At 51.7% G+C, this 23,211-nt stretch overlaps 7 protein-coding genes across 7 annotated transcripts; 3 read left to right on the forward strand and 4 right to left on the reverse strand.

Annotated features, from left to right (window-relative positions):
* Positions 1 to 846: 846 nt before the first annotated feature.
* N7473_010206 (J domain-containing protein) lies at positions 847 to 3,836 on the reverse strand. The gene is made up of 5 exons (XM_057156145.1): positions 3,619 to 3,836; positions 3,466 to 3,550; positions 3,180 to 3,406; positions 1,475 to 3,071; positions 847 to 1,379 (listed from the first exon to the last, which is right to left on the reverse strand). The coding sequence occupies exons 1-5, from the start codon at positions 3,646 to 3,648 to the stop codon at positions 1,222 to 1,224; spliced, it is 2,097 nt and encodes a 698-aa protein (XP_057004800.1). The 5' UTR covers positions 3,649 to 3,836; the 3' UTR covers positions 847 to 1,221.
* A 228-nt stretch (positions 3,837 to 4,064) lies between these two features.
* On the reverse strand, positions 4,065 to 5,448 carry N7473_010207 (uncharacterized protein). The gene is made up of 2 exons (XM_057156146.1): positions 4,825 to 5,448; positions 4,065 to 4,763 (listed from the first exon to the last, which is right to left on the reverse strand). Exons 1-2 carry the CDS (start codon positions 5,232 to 5,234, stop codon positions 4,736 to 4,738), a joined length of 438 nt encoding a protein of 145 aa, XP_057004801.1. The 5' UTR covers positions 5,235 to 5,448; the 3' UTR covers positions 4,065 to 4,735.
* A 2,075-nt stretch (positions 5,449 to 7,523) lies between these two features.
* Positions 7,524 to 9,180, reverse strand: N7473_010208 (aminopeptidase P family protein; the record flags this gene model as incomplete). Its single annotated transcript, XM_057156147.1, has 2 exons — positions 7,524 to 8,908; positions 9,051 to 9,180. The coding sequence occupies 2 exons, from the start codon at positions 9,178 to 9,180 to the stop codon at positions 7,524 to 7,526; spliced, it is 1,515 nt and encodes a 504-aa protein (XP_057004802.1).
* Positions 9,181 to 10,048: 868 nt separating this feature from the next.
* N7473_010209 (SSH4 family protein) lies at positions 10,049 to 11,796 on the forward strand (the record flags this gene model as incomplete). Its single annotated transcript, XM_057156148.1, has 3 exons — positions 10,049 to 10,544; positions 10,607 to 10,912; positions 10,991 to 11,796. The coding sequence occupies 3 exons, from the start codon at positions 10,049 to 10,051 to the stop codon at positions 11,794 to 11,796; spliced, it is 1,608 nt and encodes a 535-aa protein (XP_057004803.1).
* Positions 11,797 to 13,699: 1,903 nt separating this feature from the next.
* On the forward strand, positions 13,700 to 15,455 carry pdeA (3',5'-cyclic-nucleotide phosphodiesterase PDE1; the record flags this gene model as incomplete). Its single annotated transcript, XM_057156149.1, has 3 exons — positions 13,700 to 13,741; positions 13,945 to 14,636; positions 14,702 to 15,455. The coding sequence occupies 3 exons, from the start codon at positions 13,700 to 13,702 to the stop codon at positions 15,453 to 15,455; spliced, it is 1,488 nt and encodes a 495-aa protein (XP_057004804.1).
* Positions 15,456 to 17,297: 1,842 nt separating this feature from the next.
* N7473_010211 (acyl-CoA dehydrogenase) lies at positions 17,298 to 18,770 on the forward strand (the record flags this gene model as incomplete). Its single annotated transcript, XM_057156150.1, has 3 exons — positions 17,298 to 17,395; positions 17,497 to 18,345; positions 18,404 to 18,770. 3 exons carry the CDS (start codon positions 17,298 to 17,300, stop codon positions 18,768 to 18,770), a joined length of 1,314 nt encoding a protein of 437 aa, XP_057004805.1.
* An 828-nt stretch (positions 18,771 to 19,598) lies between these two features.
* On the reverse strand, positions 19,599 to 20,699 carry N7473_010212 (bZIP transcription factor; the record flags this gene model as incomplete). Its single annotated transcript, XM_057156151.1, has 1 exon — positions 19,599 to 20,699. The coding sequence occupies one exon, from the start codon at positions 20,697 to 20,699 to the stop codon at positions 19,599 to 19,601; it is 1,101 nt and encodes a 366-aa protein (XP_057004806.1).
* Between the last annotated feature and the right edge of the window lie 2,512 nt (positions 20,700 to 23,211).

Genomic DNA, 23,211 nt, shown 5'->3' on the forward strand with positions numbered 1-23,211 from the left:
GTGGTCTCCCTTTCCCGGTTGCAGCTATCTTCATGAAAGAGAATGAACGAGATCGTGTCAGAATTCAACCTACTACAGTACATAGAGCTGGCGTATCGGTTTTACGTGTACAAAGAACCGGAACCAAGGAGCCCATGTCATTGGGAATATCTGGCGTATTTGCTACTTCTGCTCTCCTCTGGAAAAGCGAGTATTCCCGGGGTTATCGTCTTCTGTTTCTAGCCTTCTTCATAGCATTTTGTATCCCTTCTTCCGGGCACGATGCAAGATTAGGTGTTTTCTATATCTAGTCAGTCATTGCTATTATCAGATGAGTTTCCTAGATCGAAGATGTTGAGATTATGTGTGTGGCAAGAACTATCACGACAAATGAGCTAGCGTGAAGCCATACTCCTCTATTATTTCCATCATGTTGAACCGTTCATTTACTCTCCAAGCAAATTCGGAAATATAAAGCATGACTATGCTCTACAATCAAACCAACCAAATTCCAAACCCAGCCCTGGCCCTGTATACTACACGCAACCTTTCATTCAGATCCCCACGAACCGGAATCCACCCCCAACCACACCATCTCCACCAGACGCATGACAAAAGGCACACAAAAGGAGAACAGTGCGCCTAACTCTCTATGTTCGTACGAGTTCAAGCTAAGAGCTACACCAGTGACCAAAGACAGACGGGTTTGACGAGCTGCAGCGCAAACCTAGACCAACCGCCATGACCCCCTTGCACGCCCGGTGATGGAAATGTAAAACTTTATAGTGCTAGATGCAGAACCCTACACCCTACGCGCAGTTTGAGGAGGCCTACTGGATATGTTTTATCTCTTTATAGTAGTGCGGGTGTGGCAGAAGGCAGATCTTTTGTATTCCCAGAGTCTATTTTCGGCGGTGAACCGGGGTTATTGTTGTAGTGTTATGGACGAACGTAGACAGAGAGATGAGAGGAATAGAGAGAAGGAGAGGGGGGAATGCAGCTCGAGGCGAGGATGGAAACACCAAGACGAATAAAAGAGACAACACCCGCAGAATACACCCAATAGGACAATGACCATAGTGGGAGGAAAAGGCATAAGGGAAATATAAAGGGCATGTTCGATGGCAAAAAAAAAGTGTTAGAACAAAAAATGAAACCCAGAAAGAGACTGATCCTAATCAACCAGAACAATGTCGCACAAGTCCCGCGTACAATCCATCAATCAATGCAAGGTAAATGCGATCAATCCTCATCCTCCGTCTCGGTGTTGGTGTCGCTAGTATCGCCTGCGTCGCCTTCGGTGTCACTTTCCTCAGTGGAGGACTCGGAAGGTTTCCGGGCCTTCTTAGGCTTAGGAGCCTGACCAGTCTTGAGCGCCTGCATTTGACCGGCGATGGAATCTGGAGCGAAACAGTAAACATTAGCATTCGGCCTACACAACTGATAACAACCGCGCACAAATGCCGCGACACAAGTACGGGAGGAAACAACTTACCCTCATCCGGTTCGCTGATATCGTCTTCTTCTTCCACGGCAGCCGCCTTGGCGGGGTCGTCAATATGCAGGGTAATCTCCATCTTGGTGTCTAAACCCAGATAGCTGTCGCAGACCATGTGCATGACGAAGGTGAAGTCGCCGACCTGCGGAGGCGCCTGGAACTGCATCTTGAGGGTCTGGACGTTGAACGTGGGCTTTCCAGCCTCGTCGAGGATCGGCTTGTCAAAGGTGGTGAATGTGAAGGGAGGCACGGCCATCTTGCCTTGTTTGGCGTCGGCCAGGAAGACATGCCAGCGGGGGGAGTGATCGCGGGCAAAGTAGGGAGCGTGTGCGAGGGGAGGTTGGATGTTCTCAATCTTGTTCTCAACCTTCTTGCCATCGACCAGCTTGGTAGCACGGTTCTTGGCCGGCTTCCGGCCCATCAGGGCGTCGAGGTCATCCTCATCAGGGTCAATGTCCTCCAAGTCGAGCTCGTTGATTTGCGGCACCTGTGTGCACCCCGGCGGGACGAATCGTGCCTTCACAACCAGCTGTACCAGACTGCTGGGAGTAATGACTTTCTCACCCATGACCTTGAAGAATGCCTTGGAAACCTCCAGCGCGGGTAGTTGACGGGCCACCGTAACGGCATCTGTGTATTGCTTCTCGGACAGTAGACCAGGACCCACAGTTAGATTGCGACGCTGATCCTCGGCCAATCTCATGAACTTCTGAACCGTCCAGTGCTCCTTGGCGTCCTCGCCTTCCACGGACTTGACGACTGACTCGGTGAAGTTGGGCAGCTGCAAGAGTGGTGATGAACCGGGGGCAATAGCCTGAATTAAGTTCTGAGAGACCTGGAAAGCACCGAGAATCGGGCGAAGGCTGCCAAATGCCAAAGAAATCGCGGTAAAGGCCTCGCCTAGTGAGAGAGCAATAGGAGCAGCTTCGTATTTCTCCGCATCAAGGGTCGCATCGCCAAGATCGATACGGCCGAGATACGCCCACAGTAAAGCCAAAGCCTTACGTCGGGAAGAGTCGTCCATTTGCTTGATAGCCTGACGGTCCTTGGCAGAAAGGAAGGTCGATTCCTCAACCAGAACCTTCTTCTCCAATTTTGCGAGCCCAGCTTCAGCCTGAGCTCCCTTAAGCATCTCCTTGAACTCTTCACCAGAAGACAGAGCATTGACAATACCACCGTCCAGGATATCCTCCTTGTACTCGCGGAAGATGTTACCAGCGCTAGCGACAAGGACGCGCTCCTTGGTGTAGCGCTGAGAACCATACCACCACTTTCCGACAATATAGGGCAAAAGAACGCCCAACAGAGCACCGTACACCAAAAGTACGTATTTTCCATTACCGTCCATAACGATAAGCTTGGGAAGAGCGATGCCAATGCTGAAGCTCTGCTTGCCATCGGGATGGCCATATTGGAGATAGTTGTTGCGGATTTCTTCGTCAGTAAGTGCCTTATACGCCTTGGTGAGCTCTACGAAGCGATCGTTGAGCATCTCCATAGTCTCATTCTTGGCGGGATCGGGGCGGACTTTATCGGGGTGGTAGATGAGGGAGAGGCGCTTGTAGTGGCGAGAGATAGCTTTTTCGTCGGCACTCTGTAAGCAAGTATATGTCAGTTTGAGATTTCTTTGGCTTTTACCAGGAGACCGCGGCAACCGCTGCAATTGCAAGCCCCGCTGCGCTCAGAACTCCACACAACGTACCCTTGAGACGCCCAAAATTTCATATGGGTCATATAGTTTTGCGACCGTCCGGGCCGTCACGAGAATGAGATACACCATCCAAGCCATGACCACGTAGCCCACGATCACTGTGATGATGCGCTTGATTCGGCGCTCCTTGCGCAAGCGCTTGCGCTTCTGCGCCTCGACGAGGTCGGCATGTTTGGGTTTGAAATCGGATGTGATTCGGGGAGCCGTATTCTCAAGCTCTGTCGGAAATAATTTTTTAGCAAATGTACACAACGAACAACTTGATCGAGCCACACACCTTTGCTTGGTCGGAGGAGGTTGTAGGTAAGAGGGAGCGTGACCAGGCCGGTCAAGGTCAAGATGAAGAAGGGGAAGAATTGACCCTAGTAGCGCAGAGTAGAACCGTGTCAGTCATTTTGGTATCATTGTCTTGAGGTAGACAAAGTCTCACCTGCTCATCATAAGTGTAGTCTGACGACATTCTGCGGCGAATTCAGGGCGACAGCGGTGGCCGCCGCGGAATTTAAGGATCGTGGGTTGCCGAGTTGTGGGTGTCAAAGCAGAATAGCTCAAGAGAGGGTATCGAAGAGAAAAAGAAGAAGCCTAAACAATGGGAGCCAAAAGTATGACCCTCGAGAATCAAAGGAGCGTGGAAGGGGAGTATTCACGCTTCCTGATCTGGTGATGACCGTGTCCTCAAGCCGTCTACCGCCTGCCTAAAGAATGCGGTTAGGTCCTTTGTGGGCGAAGGCGGTGAGCTGAGGACAACATTGCATTTTCCCTGTCGATCATTCAATATTTGGCTGATCTCCTAAAATGAACAAGTTGATTACAACTTCAACTGGTACAGAACTACTGTATGTCTATTTTCTGATATTACTCTTGTTTGTATGGGGATGTTTTGAAAATGATAGACCCTTTTCTATGATGTAGGGTGCTTGCATTTAACGACTGAGTATATACAGGCTATGCAAATGTATTCCAACCTATAGATCATAGAGAATCGATAATATGCTCCGTCGAATTCATGTTTCACTGTATGCGGCAGCCCGATAGACAGCCACCTCGCATTTCAACAGAACGGATCTGCGTGGAGAGGGTCAAGCCACTACCATGACTCCCTCGCTAGCATCCACAAAGGGAGTTCAAGCGTCAACAATCCCCAAAGATCGGACACGAACTCGACCGATGCGGAGCCCGCGAGAAAGTCTGCTCGTGACTCATTCTCATCTCGGATTCGCGTGATCGCGGACCAGGATCCACATGGCCGGGTCGAAAGGGACCAATCCAACACTCCTGATAGCGGAGTGTCTTCATTGCTTCGAGTCGGGGACCCGGGGAGTCCATGTGATCTGGTGTTCTGGTCATGCTCGTTGCGTCAAGTCAGGACTATGGCTGAGGGCGCGCTGCAGTGGGCAAGGAACGCTCAACGCGAAACCTAGGCCAAATCGAACAGAGGGTTTTTTTTCTTGGATGTTGCATGAAGATCATAAATCATCGCAATCGGCAGAAAGAAAAAAGTATGGGTTTTTTGATAGTTTTGTGGTGATTCCGGCGGGAAAGAGCATTCAATCTCCTAGAGTGCTGTCTCGTGATCTGACGGCGAATGAGTCAGAAAGATGAATCGAAGAACGGATAGAAGATAGCTGCTACTCACGGGTCGATATAATCGAGACCATCGAAATACTCCAGCATGCGATAACAAAGGCTTAGATCATCACCCGGCTCTCCGCCGAACAATCGACACTGTCGTGCCTCGAGACCGATGCTTGCTTCCCGCCGTTGCGGTACATAATCACGGATCGGCCAGGCCGTAAACCCATAATGCCAGGTCGGGGCAGGGGCTGCTGAGACCGGCGATCCAGGTGAAATGCATGCAGCGGAAGGAGTGTGGTGGAGGGCTGCTGGTGGAGGCACGGGAGTATGAGGACTCCAGATTGTTGATGGGAGAGCCAACGGAGAGCCTGGCGAATCGAAATTGGGCAATGCAGGCGGGTCTTGATCGAAACTGTTTCTTCGCTTGCTGGAACGAGCACGAGTGCGGCGTCGGTTATGCCTCTGGCCCATTCTCTAGAGAGTCGTTGGCGAGATTGAATTGAGAGATCCCCAGCCGGGGTAGTGGAAGTATGTGCACGAAAAGAAGAACTTTTGATGTTTTAAGGACAGAGAGGAGCGACCATCACCCCCTTGAAAAGGAAGGATGAGATGAGGATCAAAAGGAAAGAAGGATGATCTACTGCAGGGGTTTGGATAGCTTTATACAGCCCTGGGGCTCCTGGTAAGCGGCTCACAAGGTATGAGTCGGGGAGGGTGACTCACGTCTCCGTATGGAGGCTCTGACTAACAATCCAACCAATGAAAATCATGAAACCGGTTGTTTCGGGCAAAAATTAGAGGAAAAAAACCAGGCAAAAGACCCACATTACTGGGTGGAACCACCACTGCAGCGTCCGGCAGATCACCTCAGGCCTTAAAAAATGGCGCCAAACCCTTGCACTAGCGCTGGGAAAAGGCGTGATGCCGTGCCGGAGTCATGCTAAAATGACTGACGTGATTTTGCATCGCGTGATAGTACTGTACCTCTTGATCAATCTATCTTAAATCTGTCGTGAGTATAATGAGGTGCGAGTCTACACGAATTATGAGATTATTCCGATTGCCTAATCACCAAATTACGAAACCATGCGCGTGTGGTCTGGAATGCGTGAGATTCGTCGAAAACCCGCTGCCTATGAGCCAAAGAATGACGCCAGTGTCCAATTCTCGGCCAGTCGGGCCCTGACAGCTGCGTTGCTCCGATGCCGGGCGGATCGACGGCGAACGGATTTCTTACTTAATCGTTATGCCCAGTGTGCCCATTTCAGGCAATGCTTTCGGACTACGGAGTATTCGTATGCCTAAGCAATAATCATGCCGTGCGGACCGAACGGAAAGCACATCAGGCAACGGAGATACACGGATTTTTCAAGATTTTGTATGGTGAACAACACACAATTCAAAGCAGTCTATATTTAAAATAAAATAAAACCCCTCAATAGTTTACTAGAGGCATTAGAAAAAAGGAGAGAGCCCCCTTAAACAGTTTTTTAGGTAACTCACAAAGCATAGACCAGGCTGTCTCGGAGACTGGCGTCAGGCTCCGAGCTGACGATGATTTTTTTTCAGCTGCAAAAAGCTAGGCTGCTAGGGGTAAAAAGAACCTGGAAAATTCTGACGATTACATGAAATGCTCTTGCAGAAAACAAAAAAAAATAGCTTCAGCCTATAGCTTGCATGTTTCAGCAATTGGCATTCGGATTGGCTCCAAGAAAGGCCTCCATAGGTACCCTAGGGTAGACATACGTCGAATAGTAGTCCTAAAGTGGTCGGTACTGGTCGACTTAAAAACCACGCATTCCACCCTGCGAAAACGTTCCGGATTCATGAGCCATCTGGACTGTCCAGACCTTCCAGACTGTCCAGAACTTTCGCTATCCCTTGCATCCACCATGATTTTCCAACGCATTCCAGTCCTGAAACGCGGTCAATTTCAACACGTGGGCCCACGTCAGAAAAAGGCAAACTTCTTGAATCGAGATGCTCTCCCTTGCAGAACCCTCCTCCGAATCTGGATGTATGGAGGCAGTGTGTGAGGCACAGCGATGCCTGCTACCCCGATCTGGTGGCTATTGAATCGGTTGAAAATTCAACAAGACCTCCTGCGGCTGCTGGCCTCAAGGTAATACCTAGGGCTAACCCGGGTAGAATTGTCCTGTTCATTCCATCCAACTGGCAGCACCAGGCGATTCGCGACGGAGTACTGTTTCCAGTTCACACAATCCACCGTAATTCTGTCACACACAGTCAAGGGAAATTTCGATGGACGGTATTCGACTCTTGAGGGGTCGCCGTACGTCAATGGCTAGAACGTGGCCATTCTTCAGGAGATGGTCCCGCTCGGCAACATCCTTAATTACGACCTAAGGTTGCGCAGCGTCCCCACAATAGTGGGATCGGAATGCACAGTATACTGTGTGTTACTGTGTTGGCACTCGATTGTCAGCCTGTCGATGGTTTCGTCGATGTGAAGCATCGCACTCGATATGCGAAGATACACGTCCTGATGGCCCCAGTGCTAGATGATGGACTTTAGTGGACGGCATGAAATAGCGGAGTCGGTTATCGTGTCAGGCCATCAGTGGCTTTTACACTTGCCGGACTACAGTAACATTTTCATCTGGGGAATTAGGATCGACTTGACACATTCGGGGTGGGCCGCGTGGTCGATCCCGGGTAAGTCATGCCACAAATGCTGAAAGTTGAAACCCATTTCGTTCGAGAATGATTTACATTATACTAGCTAGATCTATATCAACATTACGATGCAGACCCCCGAATCACAGCAAGCATCTCCTCCCCCTTCGGAGCAGTAGTGAGATTCTCATAGCCACTGGCAGTGACAAGAATATCATCCTCGATACGCACACCACCGATATGGACATATTTCTCAGCAACGTCAAAGTCGATGTACTTTGCATACGATTGTTTGCGTGCGTTCGCAAGAGCAAGCGGCGAGAAGTAAATTCCCGGTTCCACGGTAACCACCATCCCCTCTTCCAGCAACGGGGCAGATAGTGTGCAAGGTGCCATGCTAATAGCAGGGTTCAGGACTGAGCCATACTGATCCTGGTCAAGGCCCGGATGCAAAGCCATAATCGACGAGTCGGATACATCGTGAACTTCGAGACCGACGTGGTGGCCCAGACCGTGAGGGAAGAAGACCTTGGACGCACCCGACGCTCTGATTTCGGAGAGACTGCCGTCCTTGAAGACGCCGAGATGTAGGAGTTCGATGATGGCGATTTCATGGGCCAAGTCGTGTAGAGATAGGAAGCGCGTTCCTCTGCGGATCCGCTTGATGCATTCCTCTTGCATGCGCTCGACTACACGGTAGATGTCCCGAGCGTACTTGCTTGGCCACTCGCCTGAAAGTGGGAAGGTCCGCGTCACATCGCTAGCATAGCATTGCCACTCAGCGCCGGCATCGAGACACACGAGAGGCTTGTTCTTGAGAGACTCGTTGTTTCGGTCGTAGTGGAGGACTGCCGCGTTAGGCCCCGATGCGGCGATGATTTGATATGCTTGATTAGGAGCACCGTTGGAGATGCAGGTATCAAGGAAGGAGCCCTCAATTTGGGACTCGTTGGTCATCTTTTGGATGTTTTCAAGGATTTTGCGATGCGCCAGACCCGACACTTTATTGGCCTGGCGGATCATGCGAATCTCATACTCGTCTTTGACACCTCGAGCTGCATCCATAGCTGGCATTAGCTGCTTGGCATCCAGCGGCAGCTCAGCAGGCAGTCCCTCCGGTGTCTCCGACTCATGAACCATATACAGCAAGCTGCTTTGAACTCGTTCACTCAGCCAAGAGAGAAGCTCAGGCTTGAGCGACGACCCGTACACTACTCGATCAACATCGTATCGATCCTGAGCATCCTCTCGCGACAAGGTCGGGCCCATCCAAATGGCCCGATGGAGATCGAAGTCCGGTACATAGAGGGTCAAAACATCCAGGCCGATATCGTATGTCAGAGTGCAGTCGGGCTCGTCCACGCCACTCAGATAGTAGAAGTATCGACGCTGGCGGAATGGGCGCGATTGGTCGGAATCGCGCCAATTGACCGTGGGCTGACCAGCGATGAAAATCAGGCCATGCGACACTCCAAGTTTGCGGGCAACATTGCGCGCGTGCTGTTTGGCTATGCGATAAAGAGGTTCCGATTAGCTCGGAATATCGACAAGATCACCGATCGGGGAACCAGTGAATCCAAGGGAGCCGTGTTCTACAAGAGGGCGCGAAGGGAACCCATAGTGGAAGGGCGACGGCGAGGCGAGGCTTACCTGGGTATTTATCACAGGAGGTTCCAGATACGGCAAGACGGATGTGGAAGGAGTTGACGGCGTTGACGATAACATCGGCCTGATTTGCCAAGGCGGCGTCGCGGGGAGTACCGCGAGCCTTTGAACGCATCGTCTGATCCCCCAAGGAAGAAGGTTTGGGAGGGGAGTGACAAGTGACAAGAAGGGGGTCACGTTTAATCCAGGAATTCTAAGAGACCCCAGCCACGCAAGGAGCCACGAGGAGAGAGAGGGTGGAGAGGGGAAAAAGAGGAGTGAAGGAGGCTTATCCTGAGTAGGGATGGTTCTCTCTGATACCGCCAATTCTCTCCCGCGCCTTAGGCTCCCAGGGCCAAGATGACAGGTTCGAAGGGAAGAAAGCACAGTCCCCTTAAGAGGGGAAAAAAGGCACAGAGATCACATTGGATAAGGAGTACAGGAGAGTTGGAAAATGTCCATTTGGCTTGCCTTGCATTTGAGAAGCATGGTAGTAAGATGCAGGTAAGAACCAAACAACAGTGAGCAGCGTAATCAGCATGACTCTCCCCCTCTGTAGGTATACGAGGGACCATTCTAGGCGGCCGGAAACGTCTCAAGAGAACTCCACCGCCCTAATCAATCCTATTATCCCACTTTGTACCTCGTTTCTCTCATTTATCTGCCTGTAATCCCCAGTGGTAGACCGCTTGGTGTTTTTGGACCAACTAGATCTACCAACTATATCTTCTCAGTCTACGGAGTAGTAACTGTACCTCTATCTCTCTGTCTGGTTGATCGGCCAATCTTGCCCACTTTTTTCCTCTTTCTGCCCGCCCCCCAGTCGACCGCCGGCCCACTTCCACTTGGGCTTAGACACACCCACTCTCTCTCTGGACTGGGCCTACTCTACAACCAACTGCAGCCTCTAGCCTCTCGCATCTTCCTCCATTTCCATCTCTCGTTCTTCCTGATCTCATTGCCCCGCGTCTTATCTTTCTCGTCTCTCTGTCAGTCAATGAACGATGCAGAGCCCTGAGGCATCGGGCCCCGGTGCGCTCGCTGGCCTGCCCACTACCCTCAAATTGGTGATAGCCTCGCCGTCGACGTCACCGCTCGACCTCATTATCTCCCAGACACAGACCATTACAACGGCTACCCAGACGGCGGCTACCCTCTCACAAAAACAAATACAAGAAAGCCTACAATATGTCATCTCCAGTCTGTCCTCGTCGTCTGATTCTGCGGCGGATCACGTTGTTGCCGCCAGTGGCGACTCCTCCGGCTCAACCGGCAAAGGCATCTTGATAGGAATTCTCTCAGCCTTTGGATCAGCGGCGATTGCGTTCGTGGTGCTTGCGATCTTTTTCTTCTTCAAATATACCCGTCACGGGCGGATTATGCTCGATCGCATTGGTCGTCCGGGTGAATATGACGATGAACAGGCCTTCCTGCGGGAAGAGGAAGCGGCGCTAGAGACGATGGATGATTTGACACGGTCGGAGTACCTACGAGCGAAAGGTAAATCAGAAGTCCTGCCGGCAATTTTCACGAGGTGGGAGTCTTACTGACTGTCGATCCAGCTTTCGTCCAGGCTAATCCTCCAGAATCTATGCAAACGGATATTTCGCTGTCGCAGTTCCTCGCAATTCAAGAAAAGGGCGTGTCCGCTTGGGAGTTCCAACCAGAATTAGAGATTGCCAACTGTTTTGTGGAAGGTCGTACGGAAATTGAGTTCTTCGACTCGGAGTGCAGCGTGCAGACCAACTTGCCTCTCCCGAAACAGAACGAGGTCTACTACTGGGAGGCCAAGATCTACGATAAGCCAGAGTCGACAATGATCGGTATCGGCCTGACGACTAAACCGTACCCTCTCTTCCGAATGCCTGGTATGACTTATTTGTGTTCCCTTTTTGGGTCGCCTCGGCAGTTCTATGCAGTCCCGCTAACCAGCCACTTTCCTCTAGGCTTCCACAAAACGTCTGTTGCCTACCAATCTACCGGTCACCGCCGACACAACCAGCCATTCACACCGACACCGTATGGCCCTCCGCTTCTCCAAGGCGATGTCATCGGCATCGGCTACCGGCCGCGCTCGGGGACAATCTTCTTTACGCGCAACGGCAAGAAGCTGGAGGATGTCGCCCACAACTACCGCGCCCAAAATTTGTTTCCAACAGTTGGGGCCAACGGTCCCTGCACCGTTCATGTCAATTTTGGTCAAATGGGCTTCGTTTTCATTGAAGCCAACGTGAAGAAATGGGGCTTGGCCCCCATGACAGGGAGCCTGGCCCCGCCCCCACCCTATGGTAGCGAGCAAGGCAGTATCTTGCTCGAGTCCGGCCGGGAAAGTGCTGCTTCGATTTCCCAGCGCGTCTACCAATCTTATAATGCTCGGAACATTGGGATTACCCAGGCCGTCAGCCCCGGCCCAATTCGATCCCCAACTGATATTTCTCTTGCCCAGCTGGCCCACATTCCATCTCATGAGGATGCTGGGGAGGGCTCCAGCCGTATTGGGGTGGATGGAGAAGATACCAGCACCCCCGTGGCAGATCCACTATCAGGCGCGCCCGATGATCACGAGGCTCCACCTCCAGAGTACTCGAGTCCTGGAAGCAGCCGTCGAGGCAGCGATGCTTCTTTAGAATTCGATGCCCGAGGCTCTGGTGAATCGAGCCGGCCTGCGAATGCCAATGCGACTGACCTTGAATCTCAGAACCTGCCGAGCTATCAAGCCGTGGTTGATCGGGATTTCACCGAGCGTCAATAAAAGCCGCGCCTCGAGCTCGGCAGTGAGCTTTCTTTCTTATATTATACGTCAATTTCCGAACATACCCTCTCGTTATCGTCTTTGTGGTCCCCTTGGGTTTCGACTACGGTCTGGTTTCTTTGGTTTCATTTCTTTTTACAATTAGCGAGTCCACGGATGGCGTTTTAGCAAGTCAGGTGGGCTGGTTTACGGAATATGCTTTTGTCTTTCTGGGAAATCTTTGGAGGGTTGTTTTCCTTGGGATGAATCGGGGTTTATGTTTTGATTGGACCAATGCGATCATGTACAGGGCCAGCGGTCTTTTGCTCTCTTTTTCTTTCCCCTCTCCATCATTCGCTCATTGTTACACCTGGTTCTTGTTATATCCACGTTGTCAGCAGCCGGCCTGTACATTTTGTCATCTAGCATCCTCATGCCTGGGGAGAACCCTTGTGGTTCAAACATCTATATTGCAATTATTGATCTGGCTGAATACTGTATCCATTCCACCTCCAAGTTTCTTTAGGGGACACGAACACAATGTTGTAACTTGATGTGTATGGCTTTTAGTAAAATGAGTCACAGTCAAGGTATCACTATGAGAGTGTATAGATTTTGTTACCATAGGCCAGTGCTTGAAGAACAACCGAACTATGGGGTTCGGCTTCGAGGCCCCATTTGGCAGCGAAACGTCATTGATCGGCCTATCGATTAGACTCGTACCCACGGATCATCCACCTGCTTATCAGCTCCGCATTATTCTTTGTCCTCAACAATCCTCTTCTCCCTCGCTGGTGTGGACAATCCGAATAATGGACAAAGAGTGGTGCAACATGTAAAGAAAAGCTGCAAGTCTCGCAACCTCCTCAATTCTCCACAATAAGCAATTCCCAAGCTGACTTGGCTCTCTCAGTGCCCCGAAGGTGGAGTTGAATGCGCCAAGACCCGCCCCAAGTTGCCCCGGAGCTCTGAGCGCGTCACAGATCCTCCGCAAATCTTATCCTCTGCAAACCCCGTGAGTCTCACCTCAAGCGAAAATTTTGAATTGAGCTTCTGTTGACCAGAGAGAGCCCCAGCTGTGCCAGATTTCAGAACCCTTTTCCGAGGCTTTATAGGTGCCGTTGCGCATTGTGTCGCAAACCCCCGCAAAACACGGTGTCCGTGTGCTGCCTAGATCTGTACCCGATTGCCTGAGATATTGCGGCTGCCGTAAATTGTTGTGCGCAGGGCTTGCTGTCGCTGCAGCTGTGGCTACCTGTGAACACAATACCTGGTCATCGTCCAATCGGCGCTCCGCAACTAGGGTTTTACGTGCAGTAGCCTCCTGTGCTGTGCTGCACTTGGTGCGCCTCTGTTGCTGGTTGTACAAGCTGGGGAAGGTTCCCCCACTGGGCGCAGTCTGTTGTCTCGTAACCTTTCGAGCTATAAGCGCGCCTGACTTCTATCTGCAACCAACGTGCACCTGCCGAGCCTGCGCTTGCGGTATCACACTTCTTTGCCCGAATCTTTACGACAGACTCGTTGTGATTCTTGTTCTTCGTCTCTGACCACACTTTCTTTTCCTTCCTGCGCGCATACCGGCACGACACTGATAGTCTCACTCAACAGCTGCATTATTATCTTATTATCTTGCAAGGAAACAGTCCAGATCACAACTTTCGGCTTAGGCAGCATCTCGATCCTGGGCCGATCTTCTGAGCTAGCCGCGCCTCAACTTCCCTAGCAGCAGCGGCCGATCGATCTACACCGGGCTGTAGATTGGGTATCATCAAGGTGAGACAGTCGCTCTTTGTCTTGAAACCCACACATTATTGAACAGTCAGGTATTAAGATTACCGACGTGGTTCCCCTTCATTTGGAGGGCCAATCTTTATCGATCCGTGTCTCACGCGCTGAATCACGCGGCGACGTGCGTGAGCAAACAATGGCAGAAGCGGAAAGGCCCGCGTTCCAAATCATTGTCTTGGTGAGTCGTTGCCTCGATCTCTGTCTGTGAATCTTGTATCACTGCCACCTGCAAGGGTCACGTGCTAGACCCAAGTGTCGGTGATCTGCGATCCAGGCGCTGTTCCTCCATTGCTTGTTCTCTCAAGGATGTGGAGCCGGTCTCGGATTTTGGCACCCCGAGTCTCTGCCACTTGATTGCTTTGATATGCTGACCCAGTACAGGGCCCCAATGGCGGTCCCCGGGAAGACAGTGTGACTGGTCTTCTCGTGCGATCAACATCGATGAACTGGTCCCCCGATTCAGTAGTGGCCGTAGATGCGGGAACTCTGCTTGCGGGGATTATTCGCGTACTGAAAAACTTCCTACCGGATTCCAAAGACGACGAGGGAGTCATGACGGCCGGCCCCTTCAAGGGTCTTCAGCTGCCGGCCCAAAGCGCAGAAGCCAATGCTGCTCATATCTTCCGAGAGATCATTGGCGCCGTCTTGATCACCCATCCTCATCTGGATCACATTTCGGGGTTGGCAATCAACACGCCAATCTTGGAAGCGGGAAATGGACCTAAACCTGTCGCGGCTCTGCCGTCGGTACTTTCTGCGATTAAAAACCACATGTTCAACGATATTATCTGGCCGAATCTGTCAGATGAGGATGGTGGCGCTGGCTTGCTCACATACCAACGCTTGGTGGAGGGCGGAAACACTAGGTTTGGTAGCGGAGAGAGCAGGGGCTACGTTCGTGCCTGCAATGGCCTCTTGACCAAGTGTCTCGGTGTTAGCCACGGTCGTTGCAAACAGCGATACCATCCCGAGTCTGCCGCGCATCACAGAATCGGCAGTGCTGTCTTCCCCTCTGATCAGTTGATGCTACCCTCGCGGGCAGTTTCTATTTCTATGGAGCATGCCGATGGAAGGTAAGCAGGTCGCAAGAGATACATGGTTTAAATGATAAGGAATCCAGCTGCTAACTCCATGCCAGCTTCTACTCCCCAGCTCGCTCGCCACGGCTCCTCCCAGCCAATGCAAAAGAGCCTATGATGGCCACCGTTGAAAGCTCTGCATTCTTCCTCCGCGACCACCGCACCGGTAAAGAGATTATCGTATTCGGTGATCTCGAGCCGGACACTATCTCCCTCGAACCACGCAACAAACGCGTCTGGGAGGCCGCCGCCCCCAAAGTCCACGCAGGCACACTCCGGGCTATTTTCATCGAGTGCTCTTTCAGCGATAGCATCGACGATGCCTATCTCTACGGCCACCTGTGCCCTCGACACATGATAGCCGAGCTAAACGTCCTCGCCGCCAAGGTAATGGCCCTTCGCGACCCGGTACCAGCGCCCGACAAAAAGCGCAAGCGACAAAATACCAGCTTCGGCGATAACGTAGGCAGCCCCGTCAGTCCACGAACAAAGCGGGGCTCTAACCCGTCCATCGAAAAGGAGTCAAAAGTGGAACCTCGCTCGGGTGAATTTTACGTTCCAGATCTCTCGGAAAGCTTCAATGATGGCACCGACAGTAAGGATGTCGACCTGCCTAATATTGTGAGCTGGGCTGATGCCGATCCCTTGCCGTTGACTGGGCTGTCGGTGTATGTTATTCATATTAAGGAGAATTTGACGGATGGGCCGCCTCCCGGGGAACAGATTTTGAGGGAACTTCAGGAACATGCTCAGGAGGCGCATTTGGGCTGTGAATTCTTTCTTCCGAATCCGACTGAGGGTATATGGGTTTGAATTAGGTGGATGCTGGAGGAGAGGAATGGTTGTTTTTTTTTTTTTTTTTTTTTTTCGTGGGTTTAAAGCGCGGCGGTGTTTAATTGCTATTCTGGGCGGATAGATGGTTTTACTTTGGGTTCAGCATTTTCTTTTTAGTACGTCAATTGAGGAGCATACATTTCAAGATATTGGTTCGAGAATGTTTCGTATTCCAAGTTTGATAACAGTGGTCATCAACTATTCTGATGTACTGACCTTCGACTTGATGGGGCTAGGTCCTTGACCCTGGTTCCATGTTATTCAGATATAGATCCATATATCCGTCGAGTTCATTCAATGACCCACCCCGATGTACATTAAGATCCTTAAATAGGCAACATAATCGCAGCACCAAGGACCATACCCAGAACAGTCACAGAAAGAAGAATACACATAACATCCCACGAACCTGTTACAGAAGACGATCTAACAGCAGCGTTAGACGTCGTCGATCCCCCGGCGGTCGCCGTTGCCGTTGCTGGATAGTCCGCTGCTTTATAAGCGTCACGAAAGGCAGAACCGAGTATGCTGCGAGGGAGCTAGTCTCTACAGCCTACCAACTAGTGGACATGATGTGTGTCATAGGCGCAGTACCCATAAGCGAGAGGACTGGGCCTACGACTGTCTGTCCCTCGTACCAGAATGTTTGGTTGACTGCTTTCAGGTCCCCGGTTGGAATGATGCGCGGGCAACCGGTGGTGATCTTGTAGCCTGGGAGAGTCGAGTAGCATCCGATCCCTGGGCCGGCTGTCATGGAACTCAAGTAGTTCTATCAGTGAATGCATCTGAATTAAAATCCAATGAGGCTGTTAAGAGCTAATTCCGTCGGTTGATTGTGTTATATAGACGAATAGAGGGACATGGTCGTCTAGCAAGTGATTGAAGTTGTATACCTTAGTGCGTCACGCTAAGGCGCAGAGATATAACTACTTCAGGGGAAAAGACCCCGAAAGTGAAGAGCCTCAGAGGCTCTGGTAGCGAAGGGGTCCAAGCAAATTCCCCTTCAGTCATCTATACAGGTTCGCTACGGGATAATGTCCGGGGAACTAGCAAATTAGCACTAAGAACGCACTAGGGACGATAGTAATCCAACAGGGCTTGTCTGTGGCTGCCGGGCTTCGCATCGCTTGGGATCAGGGGATCACAGCCTCATTAGAGGCTTTAAGCGATGTCGACTTTCAAGTAGCATCTGTCAGATATAAGGAGGTTCGAGATGAGAGGCTAAGCTTTTTGATGGAAGAGAAAGGTTGGTGGCCGAAAGCCGAGAATAAATGAATACACAAGGAAACAGGGGTAGGGTCTAGGTTCAAGAGTAACGGCAGATATAACTACCTGTGAGAAGTCTGAATGATTTATTCTCGTAGAAGATGTGATATTTTTATTCTGGGCAAGATAACTCTTTTATGCGCATTACCGAAAAAACTCGGGCGTAGGTGGTTTCTTTGTGGAGATATTGTACTTGTACTATAGGATTGTCCTTTATCGCCATACTACTCTATCAAGACCATGTAATGTTTCCTACTGAATTGCACCTGAGAATTACCGTTTCTCTTACTCTTCAAGATCAATCATGTCATCCTTCTGGATTGCCCTGAATAATTCCAGTACAGTAGCAGAACCTAGGTTTAGTCCGTCATAAGCCCCACCGCCTCCCCGCGAATCCCCAGCGCCGCCGATAACCGAGGCTCGTTTGGCTGGTCACTTTTCCCTTGTGATTTATTGCTCCTTCACGTTCACCTTCTCTTCCCTTATTTCCCTCCTTGATTCGCACACGACGGAATCACACCCCTCTATACACCATAGCCCCTCATTTTTGTCGCAATGGCCTCCATCACCCGCGCCTTGCGACCCCTGTCGCGTACTACTCCCTCGGCACGTCTGGCCTCCAAGCGGCTAGCTACCGTCCGTCCCGTCCAGAGGTATGCTCAATCCCACCGACACCGACACCTACACCGACACGAAGATACCACTCGGCCCGGCTTCGAAAATGAATCCTAAACTGACATGCTACATTCCATAGTGCCTATGCCTTCTCCACTACCCCCCGCCGGCGGGAGGCCGACCTCTCCGAGCTGACCCCGACACCAATCTCCCTCTTGTCCGAGACCGAGTCCATGATGGCCGACATGGTGTCCAAGTTTGCCTCCGAACAGATCGGCCCGAAGGTTCGGGATATGGACGAAGCCGAGACGATGGACCCGGCTGTCGTCGAGGGACTCTTCGAGCAGGGTATCATGGGTATTGAAATCCCCGAGGAGTTCGGCGGAGCGGGCATGAACTTCACCGCTGCTATCGTGGCGATCGAGGAGTTGGCACGTATCGACCCCAGCGTCAGTGTCATGGTCGATGTCCACAACACTCTCGTCAACACCGCCATCATGAAGTATGGCGATGCCCAGGCCCACCGCACCTGGTTGCCCAAGCTGAGCACCAGCACTGTCGGTTCGTTCTGTCTGTCTGAGCCCGTGTCCGGATCGGACGCCTTCGCTCTGCAGACCAAGGCTGAGAAGACGGCTGATGGCTACAAGATCAACGGTTCCAAGATGTGGATCACCAACGCCATGGAGTCGGGCATCTTCATTGTCTTCGCCAACCTCAACCCCAGCGCCGGATACAAGGGTATCACCGCCTTCATTGTGGAGAAGGGTACCCCCGGTTTCTCCATCGCTAAGAAGGAGAAGAAGCTCGGTATCCGGGCTAGCAGCACCTGTGTGCTCAACTTTGACGATGTCGTCATCCCCAAGAGCAACATTCTCGGCGAGGAGGGCAAGGGCTACAAGATTGCCATTGAGATCTTGAACGAGGGCCGTATCGGTATCGCTGCTCAGATGACCGGCCTGGCGCTTGGTGCCTGGGAGCACGCTGCTCGGTAAGTGAAGAGTTTGCCAGAAAGTACTGCCAACCACGTGCTAATCAAACAATTATAGCTACGTCTGGAACGACCGCAAGCAGTTCGGCCAGCTCATCGGCGAGTTCCAGGGCATGCAGCACCAGATCGCGCAGGCCTACACCGAGATCGCCGCCGCGCGGGCTCTGGTCTACAACGCCGCCCGCAAGAAGGAGGCCGGCCAGGACTTTGTCAAGGACGCTGCCATGGCCAAGCTCTACGCCTCCCAGGTTGCCGGCCGCGTGGCCGGCTCCGCAGTTGAGTGGATGGGTGGTATGGGCTTCGTCCGCGAGGGCATTGCCGAGAAGATGTTCCGCGACAGCAAGATCGGAGCCATCTACGAGGGAACCAGCAACATCCAGCTGCAGACCATTGCCAAGATGCTGCAGAAGCAGTACACAAACTAGACCCATGAACTAACGACCAAGTTAGACATGACTATTTGGGATTTTCTTCTGCGATATTGATAAACTTGGGTTTGATGCGCGCATTGAATGATGTATTGTACAGTTTTCGCAGCTTTGGGAGTATAGGGCATCAATGATTGGAATCGATCAGGACATTTCTATGTCGTATCTTGTTCGTGTATCATCAGTGTGTACGGAGTACCTCGTAGCGCCTGCGCTATTCTTGTGTAACATGTTTCAGAACTTGGGGACGACCCCTTGTAGTGTGGCATGTTATCCCGCGGTCGTGTGTTTGGAAATTCCCACAAAAAGTAACCGATATGCTCTCCTAACCAAAATAGCCGCCTCACCCTGCGAAAGTCCGTCAAGTTTATATACATCCTCTGTCGATGTCAAACAATATCCCGAATCATCACACGGGAGGACAACCTCCCAAAGAGTCGGTGAAAATAGTCTGTGGAGCGTCAAAGTTCGAATCTATCCGAGGGCCGTCCGCCGGCTATATTTTCCTTCAGCGGTGCTTGGCCTGCATGATCGACTTTGTTTGCTTAATTCATCTCCACCAAGAGAATCGCGCTTGCTGTTTGAACAACGAAAAATAGTCAGTCATGTTGATCAGCACAAAGGTCTTGAAGTGCGGCGAATTTACCCCTCAATATTGTTTCTAAGCGCTCGAGTATCGCGCTTGCAGAATACTCCCACACAAACGTGGCAGGTTCTTCTGGCGATGGACTGTGCTTTTTTCCCTTTTTTTCCCGGCCTGTATGATACTGTGCAGCTCTGGCCATGGACACAGGCTTTGTCATCGAAATTCCGTCGCTGAAATGGTCATGATGGCGGGTTCCATGGGTATTGATACGACGGATCTCTTTGTGGAGGCTGGCCTGGATGGTTTTGGTATAGGGCACTCGATGGCTGATACGGCTGGCCTGGAGTCGACTGAGCTGGAGCACTGGCGCTAGGCATGGGAATAGAAATTGATCGATGGCTAGGCATGTATCCGGCCGCAGGTTGATTCATCGATGACTGGGGAACGGGCTGCATTCCGTCCCCTCGCTGCCCTGAAGGTGGATGTTGTCCCACGGGATACATCTGAGAGAATGATGACGCTGATCCTGATTGAGCCGGGCTGGCAGCGCTTCCAAAGCTCATCTGAGGTGTTGCCAGAGGTAGAGAGGGTCCCACCATCCGTGAAACTTGGTGCAATTGTCCCTCCATCGCATATGGGTCCATGCGAGCGGAATATTCTGGGTCCGACGACTCGCCCAGCGATGACGATCGTGTGCTCGAGTATGACTGCTGCCATTCATGGGGGTGGGATGATCGCCTCGAGGCCGACAATTCGGATGGCGCTCGTGGGACATTCGCCAAGGGATGAGTCGGCGCAGGGAAGTTTGATGAAAGCACCGTGTTTGTCGTGGGAATATTAGGTGTTGCAGTACTTGGCCCTTCGCCCAAATGCCATCCACTGCGAAACAGACCAGCCTGTTCACCACTGCCTGCGAAACCCTGTCGACTGGTATAGTTGGCTAGTTGGTGCTTTAACCGGGCGATCTCCTCTTGCAGAGCGGTATTCTGTCGAACAAGATCATCGAACTGTTCGTTCCGCGGCCGCATTTCGTTCACCTGAGCCTGAAGCATGGCGACTTGTTGCTCGAGCTGCTCGATATGCTCCTTTGTTCGCTGGCGGATAGACCGTTGAGCCTCTCGATCATTGGCCCGCTTTCGCTCCAACTGTTCGGCAGAGAGCGAGGCGACCTTTCGCGTCCCCGAGCGAGACTCCCGCCTTTTGGGTGGTCCCCCTTCCTTGCTACTACTCATGATCCTTCTGGATTTGGGGATCCTTCGACCTGCGCCTTGATAATGAACGACAGCCGGGCTCTCCGTGAACCAGTTCTCTCGCACTAGGAGGGCGTTAAAGGTGACCATGGATCCAGCACGCCCCACCGGATGAAATGAATGGAGCATCCAAGGAGAGCCGAGGGGAACTCTTCCCAAATGATTTCCCCCCTCGAGGTGTTGCCAGGACTGATTTTGGGGTCGTTTTTTCCTGGTTTGTTGCGGGCGGCGGCCCCCTGTACGCCGGGCCGAACAGGGGCAGGGAAGGGAAAAAAGAGTAGCTCGAGCGGATTCCAAGGCTGAACACCTAGGAAAGATAGTGGGTAATCAAATCCTTTGGTTTACCTACTGAAGGAACGAAAAAGAGGACATTTTCTATTCAAGAGAACTAAACACCACTCCCCCATGGGCCGACCTCGTTTATTTATTAGGCGAATGCAAAGCTTTAATTAAGGTCGCCTGTCACCAGATGCAAGAACCTACATTTGCTCTTCTCCGGATCGTCGCTAGCATCAAAGCCAGGCCCCAAGGGCAGGCAATCTCCCGGTGGTGCGCACCCAACGGCTGAGCGCTGGCCCGAACGCAGCCAATGAACCGGGGGCTGCCGCACGAACCCTGTGGGTACTCACAAGCTATGGGCATGGCGTCTTTTTGGGCTCTTTTAGTCCCCCCTAGCTTGTAGCTCGGCCCCGTTGGCGAAAAAGGTCCGCGTTCTCTGCTTCTTTTGGGTGGGAGATTGGGGAGATGGTCCTACCAGGACGAGCTAGTTGCGTTGAAGATGCACCAGGGGTTGTTCTATGAGCGAGTCCAAACCAGCGCTTGATCGTCTGCCATATGATCTGTGCACTGTAAACCCCGGCAACCTATAGACTGATCAATACATCCGACAACGAACGCCCCTCGAAAATCAACCCGCATAACTGTTGGTGACATGCTATACTTCGGTACATCGTATGTTGGCCGGTGCATGGTTAGCGGCTCAGGCTGCTTTTTTCTTAGCTCGCTTGGCCTGCAAGCCTTTCTATTACATCGCTCTAAAACAAGAGATCTGCATATGATGGGAAATTATCTCCAAGGAGCATGATTCCTCGGCTCAGAGTTTCTCCAGTTCTAGAAGCTTCAACTACCGTGCCTTTCCGTCCCCGCCTGCAAAGCCAAGTCCATTAACCTTTCAGAGGTGTCATACAGACTATGATTAAGTTATATTGACAGCGATGCGATGTACGGTGACGAGGGAAGATGGCGGGTGGGGAAGGGGCTTTTGGCCCCCAGATTTCAAACCCCGAGATCTCGCATTTTACGAATTCAGAAAAACAGAAAAAGGTCGAAATTAAATCGACAAGCATTCTACACCTCGAGAAAAACGATTCGCCTTAAAATAACGGTGACCACGTGGTCAATTATTTGTTGGTGAATTACCCGTGAATATTCTGCTTGACCCTTGTCCATGACTCCATGGTAGTTGAGCCAGTGAATGTATAGACCAAATTCTGGACGTTGGTTTCTTTTACAAAACCAACATTCCCAGAGAGGCTCAGCTACCAAGGCCTCTGAGTGGACAGTTTTGCCGGGAGACAGGCGCTTGCGCATGGCAGATCGAGGCACTCCTACTACCGCTCTAACCACACTCGACAATCCTGGTTAGGCGCCTACCAGCCAGGGTCGAAGTTGGTACCAACAGCGCGAAATTAGCGTGAATCGGCAATGTACACATCCACTCTTCTTTCACAGAGTTCTCATGATCCTGGCATCGTCTCAAGTTGGCAAGAGACGAAGACGGATTCTTTGACTCCGCGGGATGGATGCCACATGAGAATGGCAGACGCCAACCAGTATTTGGAATCATTGATCCCATGGATTCATGCCAGCCGGCGACTCCGCACGAGGACCTGGTCACTTTAAGACACCCAATCGTGCTCACTGGCCACTAGCCCGGGCCTAAAGCCTGCCCCCACCGGCATCTCAACGAAAAGCTAACGGAGGGCTAATCTGCACCTGCGCACAGCCAAAACAGAGCTAAGGTTGTTAATCATGTCGCCAGTGAGTTCCGGCTGGCACTAACCCCTAGATCCGGTCCCGTTGGACCAATTGCGTGGCTCCAGGGTATCGATCACGATCTGGTCAAGGTCACAGCCTCGTGTCAATCTGGGGCGGGTTCGCTTCTCGAAGGATCCGTTTGGCTCACGGACCGTAGCTTGGAAGGGAACTTTCGATAGGTTCTTGATCGACACGGGGGCTATTTTTACCTACAACGGCCGAACGGCGAGGGTTGCTTTTTGTAAGTTGGACTACTGGGGGGCTGGGCGAGGAGACCGTTGCCCACTTGTCAAGCACGAAGATTAAAGGGCAGATGATTGAAAATGAGGGGTCATTGCCATGGCCAGTGAGCCTTGTCAGGGACCTCACAGTTGATTGCTCATCATTGCAGTGCTCTGTAGATCGCCGTGCATGTTCCTCCCCAGTCCAATCGTGTTGAAGCCGATGGATCATCGAATATGGGCGCCGGGCTCCAGCTATGTACACTGACAGTTATGTACTGTGTCTGTAGACTGATGAAAATGTAGATGGCGGGCAGGATGAGATAATTATCAGCTTTGAGATA

The sequence above is a fragment of the Penicillium subrubescens genome, assembly GCF_028828155.1.
Source record: "Penicillium subrubescens strain IBT 31985 chromosome Unknown utg000007l_segment0_segment0, whole genome shotgun sequence".
Taxonomy (NCBI): domain Eukaryota; kingdom Fungi; phylum Ascomycota; class Eurotiomycetes; order Eurotiales; family Aspergillaceae; genus Penicillium; species Penicillium subrubescens.

Coding starts and splice junctions, on each gene's coding strand:
- N7473_010207 (XM_057156146.1), bottom strand. CDS start 5,234: ATGGGCCAGAGGCATAACCGACGCCGCACTCGTGCTCGTTCCAGCAAG. Junction 4,764..4,824: donor GGTCTCGATTATATCGACCC/GTGAGTAGCAGC, acceptor ATTCGCCGTCAG/ATCACGAGACAGCACTCTAG.
- N7473_010206 (XM_057156145.1), bottom strand. CDS start 3,648: ATGTCGTCAGACTACACTTATGATGAGCAG. Junction 3,551..3,618: donor ACTACACTTATGATGAGCAG/GTGAGACTTTGT, acceptor CTGCGCTACTAG/GGTCAATTCTTCCCCTTCTT. Junction 3,072..3,179: donor AAATTTTGGGCGTCTCAAGG/GTACGTTGTGTG, acceptor ACTTGCTTACAG/AGTGCCGACGAAAAAGCTAT.